The sequence below is a fragment of the Atta colombica genome, unplaced genomic scaffold (assembly GCF_001594045.1).
Source record: "Atta colombica isolate Treedump-2 unplaced genomic scaffold, Acol1.0 scaffold187, whole genome shotgun sequence".
Taxonomy (NCBI): Eukaryota; Metazoa; Arthropoda; class Insecta; order Hymenoptera; family Formicidae; genus Atta; species Atta colombica.
The window spans coordinates 371,704-378,751 of NW_017259279.1; the positions used below are offsets into that span (position 1 = coordinate 371,704).

General features: G+C 34.2%; 2 protein-coding genes across 3 annotated transcripts in view; one reads left to right on the plus strand and one right to left on the minus strand.

Annotated features, from left to right (window-relative positions):
• Nucleotides 1–5,586, minus strand: part of LOC108686487 (uncharacterized aarF domain-containing protein kinase 2-like) — an 11,297-nt gene extending 5,711 nt beyond the window's left edge. The window contains 3 exon segments of the mRNA XM_018191826.1: nt 2,254–2,317; nt 3,820–4,052; nt 5,298–5,586. Coding sequence (XP_018047315.1) covers nt 2,254–2,317; nt 3,820–4,052; nt 5,298–5,481 — 481 coding nt within the window. The 5' untranslated portion in view covers nt 5,482–5,586.
• Nucleotides 5,587–6,533: 947 nt separating this feature from the next.
• Nucleotides 6,534–7,048, plus strand: part of LOC108686532 (transmembrane protein 208) — a 4,430-nt gene continuing 3,915 nt past the window's right edge. For both annotated transcript variants that reach the window (XR_001931707.1, XM_018191885.1), the window contains exon 1: nt 6,534–6,751. Coding sequence is in view for 1 of the 2 variants with exons in the window: in XM_018191885.1 (XP_018047374.1) it covers nt 6,746–6,751 (6 nt within the window). In the remaining variant the exon portion in view is untranslated. The remainder of the gene's footprint in view (nt 6,752–7,048) is intronic.

The window sequence follows — 7,048 nt, forward strand, 5'->3', positions numbered from 1 at the left end:
CATATATATATATATATATATATAAACTTGTTATTTTTTTATTATTAAGAAGCACTAGTTCTTATATTTTCTCTTCCAATTTATTCCCGCTCCGAATAACTCACTATCTCTGCTCATTGCATCGTCCGTCGCAATTGAGAATAATCATTAGAAATTTAGAAAAGTAACGAAGATGAGTGGAACGTTCACCATGCCTGGCGCCCAACTTAAGTTAGAAAAGTTTCGCGATAATTCTGCTTAGCTACTAGCTTGACTTGAAGTATCGATATGAAATCACTGACTGTTGAATAATGACAATATAAAACGCGACGAAGTTGTCAATCGAGACTATGGCACATACAAATTTGGCGCCAGGCACGAGTATTTTAATTTTTCAAATTAATTGAGCCTTTCTTAAATTAATTTCATTAAAAAAAATTTTGTTTTTGAAGCAAATCGAAATAAATTCGCTTTAATATCGAAATAATGAAGTAATCATAACAAAATTAAACTATACAATTTATGAGTCTAGCGCATTGAATATATCTTCTTGTAAACAACGTTTATAAAACAGACATCGAAATAAGCTTCAAATTTAGAGCAACATTTTGATTCGACGGACTTTGTTAACTTTGATATTTATTTAATATCGATTCATTTCTCGTTGGGTTAGCAATCGTAACATTCATTTCGATTTCTATATATTCAAACATATCATAAGAGAAAAGCCATTCGTTAAAAATGTTTTAAAACAACATTTCAATAATATCGCATTGTTCATTATAGAACTGTGACCGACCTGATTTCTTTGCACGTATAGGGTAGATAGTTCAACAGTGAACCAGTAATACATTATGAACTATTATTTCGTAATCAGATTGTTGAACGTTATCAGATTGTGCTGCTATCATGCAACTACTCGCATTTGAACCCCTCCTCGGCTCCTCAGTCGATTGGCAGATCGCGCCAAGGATGATCATGTCACATTTTAAGAATTTTGGATTGCAAAATTTTTTTCGTAAGTTTTACGCACTTTTTATGTTTTTGTTGTTATGTCTATCATTTTTTTCATTATGTAATAATTTTGTATGCACATTTGGCTTTATTATTCTGTAAGCAACTTTTTCTATTATATTATTTTATCACATTATTTAGGAGATTATCATGGAAAAAATTAAGTGATCTATAACGAATCATTTTGACGTAGTGAACAATGAATCATGGTATATTGTAGCCTACATAACCTTTTTTATGATAATCTTCAAAATAATAATTCATTGTAATAATTATTTAGAATACAGCTTTTCCCCCCATCTAAAATCTCAATAAAAATATATTTATTTGACGCGTTTTCACTCAAAACGGAAGAAAAACGCGGTGCTCGGCTTTGTGAATCCTCACCATTTTATAATTATCTATTTTATAAATAAATTTTAAAATATAGCAAAACTAAAATAATCTCAACAATTTGCAATATAAAACGTATAGTTTATTATTAAAAATAGCCTTCATTTTATGTCCACATCCCTTGTACACAATGAATCATTTCCCGATTTTTTAAATAATCGAAATTGTGGCTAAATTAAAAAAATAACTTAAAAATCATTGTTTATAATATGTAATCAATTAAAATTCATAAACTATATGCCAAAATTCAGATCTTCAATTCAATAATTGAAAGAGATATAAGCCTCTGAAATTTACATGGTTCATTGTTGAACCACTTACTTAATACAGCTATAGTATTGGGTTGTCCGGAAAGTTCGTGCCGATTTTGAAGGAAAATTGAAACGCAGAAGACTTAAATTTTAGTATACATTTATTAAATTTAAATCTTTTGCGGCACGAACTTTCCGAATAACCCAATATAATTCGTTTTATCTCTCGGAGACACTCCGAATGATACTCAGCGTACTTGAAATACTGAATGATACCCAGTGTACTTGAAATATAGGATTCACACTATAATATCCATCATATGACATTTGACATTCATTATTACGATGAATGTCGAATATCGTACATAATGTGAATCCTAAAAATCCTTCAAATACGCGGGGTTTATTCGAAGTGATTCCGAGTAGTTCCCGAGAGACAAAACGAACAATGCTAATTTAAATCTATCCAAATAGACTCAAATATTAAATATGAATGCTTCGTTATTCTAGATGAAACTATAACAAAAGTGATTTTTCGCGAAATCGCCTGTGTGATTTTTACCGCGGCGATGTTAGATGTGCGCAAGGAAAATGATAAAAATATTTCTGAACTTACTATCCGCGAAATGCGATATCTGAGACTCCCATGTTGCATTCTGATCGATCCATGCTTTATACACCTAAATCAATTTTGGACGATGAAAAGTTGCGCAAATAACGTTCATTCCATCGCAAATGTATATCTAATTCGTATGCGACAAGTATATGCGAATCCATGACATAAAAGAACAGATGTACCATTCCCATGGATGTGCAGTCATTTAAAGTAAAAAGCCAATCAGAAATTGTCCAGAATGTCAGAATTCTATATGGCTGCAAAGGCCATGGTCAAAGTCTCGCTACAAATGTTTTTGATGCGACCAATTAGAAGAAAGAATTTTACAAACTGATTAATTCAACAAATTAATTAAAAAAAAACAAACTAATTAAAAAACGCTTCAAAGCGTTTGCAGCATCGTGTTGACCATATCCAAAGTAATCCACTGCACTGCTGTACATTTACTCCATTTCGCTCTGCATTTCTAGGCAATTCTTGTCTCACTACGACCGTTATGACACGTGATATCATATATAATGATATACCTGTCTTTTTACATCATGTGCGAATCTATCTTCTACTCGCGCCCATCTTATCTCTGCATAGAATCCTATATATGAGAGAAACGACATTCATTCTTACTACCACCTCTAGCATATGTTCAGCACTGCCATGTTTGGCCCGCTCTAGTTGACTAATTCCGTCATACTCCATTTACTCTATTATAAGAATCATAAACTCCGTCAGGATAAGATTAAGCAAGTATTAATGTTTTTATTGTAGAATAATGTAACGATTAAGTGTAATGCAATTACAAATGTCACATAAAAAGATAAACGATATATTGTATACCTAGGTATGTGTATATATATCAGACAATTAGTAGAAAGGAAACAGATGATAACTTTCCACTGTGGGCACAATATGGCAACTTTAATTAGATAAGGGATATCACCAGAAATCATGACGCCGATGTCGCTTCTCTCAAGGTGCCGTTACATGTCAGCATCGAGCGTCAACGCATGCGCAGGTATGTGCAGATATGTTTAATAATTTTATTGTAATTGAAATACCGAATGATACCCAGTGTACTTGAAATATAGGATTCACACTACAATATCATATGACATTTGACATTCATTATTATATACGATGAATGTCGAATACATAGTGTGAATCCTAAAAATCCTTCCTACGCGGGGTTCATTCGAAGCGATTCCGAGTAGTTCCCAAGAGACAAAACGAACAATGCTAATTTAATGTACGAGATATAATGTACGAGATAATAATGTACGAGAAATAAATGCTAATAATGGAATCTTGTAGTTTACACTGTTTAATATAAATAAATATAAATTTTAAGCATTATATGTTAGGATAGTAATGTATATCAAAACATAACCTCTCATAATTTATCATTTTGCGTCAAGAAGCTGCGCAAAAGATTATTACGCAGAGTCTGGAGATTCAAACTTCTGCGCAGTAATCAGCAGTAATCTTTTGCGCAGATGCTCGACGCTTGACGCTTGCATGTAATCTTGCATGACATCTTCATATAATATATAAAATTCTAGGGCTGCATACCTGCGCACAGCATCCTGAGCCAATTGGTTCCTTGCCGTCAAACTTCACAAATAAATTCTGCCAGGAAGGGCCATATGTCGCTTCGAGTAGATGCTCTGTATACAACCATGAATGCGGTGTCGCATTTCGTTGTAGTTGCGAAAGCGTGTCGCAAATATCCCGCGGAAAGACATCCCATCGCGTGGAAATCCATTGACCGAACTTGACGAAAATTGGTCCGAGGAACTCGATACCTGCGGAAAAATACGACTTCTTTTCTTGAATTATTCTTTGCAACAAGATTCTCTTTCGCAAACGAAAATCTACTGATCGTCTCATTTCGAATGACATATATATAGTAGTCGATGCAAATTCTCATTAGATTAAAAATCATTTTATTAATATTTTTTAATATATGTTGTATTCTGTAATTTACATTCTTTGGGATTTATTAGGGAATAATTTCAAGTCTTCCCGTTTGTGCTTATGCCCGCAGCACAGACTCTTGCATAACGCATAATGCATAGTATAAGGAAATCAATCAATTAAAATTATTCTTTTCCATGGAATGGGAGAAAAGGAAAGATTCTGAGTTGATTCTTATACAGATGTTTATGTGGCAAGTTGTGTGGATATAGAAAATTATCAAATCGCATTTCTTCTATAAAGACGCACGTAAAATGTGATTGGATAATTTTCTTTATGCATAAATTTATGCAATTATGCAAGTTTGTGTGAATATACTTTTATGGACCTTCTATAATGTCTGCAGTCAATTTGGACGCGCTTCAAGCGCTTGTAATTATCATTCTGTCATTATCGTTCATTAGACCTAAAATAAGAATAGAAGTACTGAAAAGCGCTGAAAATTTTCAAATCGACCGCAGCCAATAGAGATAAATTTTCGCGAGCTGCTCTAACCAACTGTTTCAGCAATAAAACGATGATGTGATCAAAACTCTTGATATTCGCCAATTTTGACGACTAACACGTAATCTTTTTTGTCATTAAAACAGCCGGTTTGAGCAGTTCGTGAAAATTTATCTTAAGCCATTAATCATAAGAGAACGTTTATATTAGCCGTAATTATATGCCGTAATCTATAAAAATTGACCAATCACCTTCAAGTATTCCCTTCTTACTGCCGAATGAGAGAGGAATACTTGACTGTGATTAGTCAAGTATTCAATTCTTAGATTATGACATATACGATTATGGCCAATATAAATGCTCCCTAAATCAGAAGTCAGAATCTAAAAATTAATCATAATCACAATCATCAATTTTTAGTTTTTGACATCTGATTTATGACTAATAGCTTATTGTAGAAGGCCCATTAGATTTAAGTGAATTGAGCAAAACCCAATTCTTACAGTCTAAAAATATAAGGGCGGAATTCATAGATATTGGCTGTGTTCAGCAAAGAAAAACTAATCAGTTAGCGATTCTCTTAGTGATTCTTTAATATGATTGATAACTATTGCTAACATTTTGTTTACCTTTTTGTAGGATGATGGGAAACAAATTCGCATAGGTCAAGCGTGTAATCAAGTATGTGATAAGCAGGATGGTGATAACCGTGCTTATAATCGCAATCCTCGCTAATACGAGAATCATCTCTTGCGCGTCTACGAGAAAACCGTTCTTTTGTTTTTCTTCGTTTTCTTTATAGGTAGGCCACATTGTTTGCAGTTCACGGATCTGCGCCCGAGGTTTGCAGAAGAGTGCAGTCGAAGCAAGGTTGTGATTGATCCATTGGTTAGAATACTCACCGCGACAACGCGTCGGCAACGGATAAAAGTGCCCTCGAGGACGATAACATAATCGTCGGCACGTAATTTCACTATAGCGACAAAGGCTCGTGAATAATCGCATGAGATTAGATGTAATGATGCCGCGATTCATAATTTCCAAAGTACAAAAGAGTAAGAAAGGCTATGTTTCATGATCGGCAACGATATTTCCTTATGTGTCCATGTTCACGAGTTTATACCAAATTTCTTATCTTTTTGAAATAAATTTTTCTTGATTTGATCGCCAGCGCGCTTACGCGCACTTTTCCGGTACGTCTTGCGCATTCCATCTGCGGAAGCAGAGAAAAACCTAAGAGAGACTGGCCTTTTCCACATCGAAATCGCATACACTACCGCCAGTACATCCATTTTCAGTTTGAGGACTACGTAATTACATATATTTTCTGACACTATCGATAAAATCGTATCGTCAAAAATAAATGTGGTTCGTCTCTATACTAAATCTTCAGGATAGAGGGTGTGATCCACTGGACGCTACAAATGCTTCGAAGCATTTGATTGACCAATCAAAAAATACTTCGAACATGTAGCATCAAGTGGACTGTAGACGCGTGCCGACTATCTTGACTGTGATTAGTCAATTCTTAAAGATTATGACATATGGTTATGGCCAATATAAACACTCCCTCAGGATCTCTAGTCAATTCTACTAAATAACAAATACGATTGGTCAGTTAAATTAAACGCATTGGCCTAGTTTTCACAGAGGGTTTAATCTGAATAAGAATCAACTCGAGCATTCCCTGTCATTCGATTGTAACAGGGAAATACTTGATTATGATTGGTTGGTTTTTACATTCTGATCCGGATTAACCCTCGGTGGAAACTAGGTCATTGTAAAGTTACATCCTGTAGCGAGAAATACCAAAAACTCATACTCATGTGGCCATAGAGCATGCTGCAAAGAAATGTGACCATAGCGCATGCTCGCTTCATAGTATTCGTGGCTGACACTTTTCCTAACCTGAGTAGTCGTTTTAACAATTAATATGTTGGTCTACAAGTTAGAGTGACGCTTTCTTTCAAATTCATCTTTGTCGTGCAAAAACGAATGGAATGAGCCTAATTTCATTAAAGTCAGTGAGGAAGACAAAATTTTATTACCAACTCTTTCGATAGAAAGATTAAATAAGATGACAGTGAGTTTATATTTCACATGTTTTTTCGCAATGAATGTTCATTCTTATTTAATCGACGTTTTCATAAGGAACGTTCCGATTGTTTAGATTACTCGTATTATGAATCCTCTTGCGTGTACTATTATTATCAAGCGACAAAATACATTCACATCTGGTATTGCTTTGAAGCTGTTTGCACTGTGTACGATTAATGATTTGTACAACATAATCTGGATGCTGTTTTCTTGCTATGTTATACTGTGTTTTTGTGGAAAATGGTTGTCTTTACAATTACAATGCAAAACTCACATATAATTT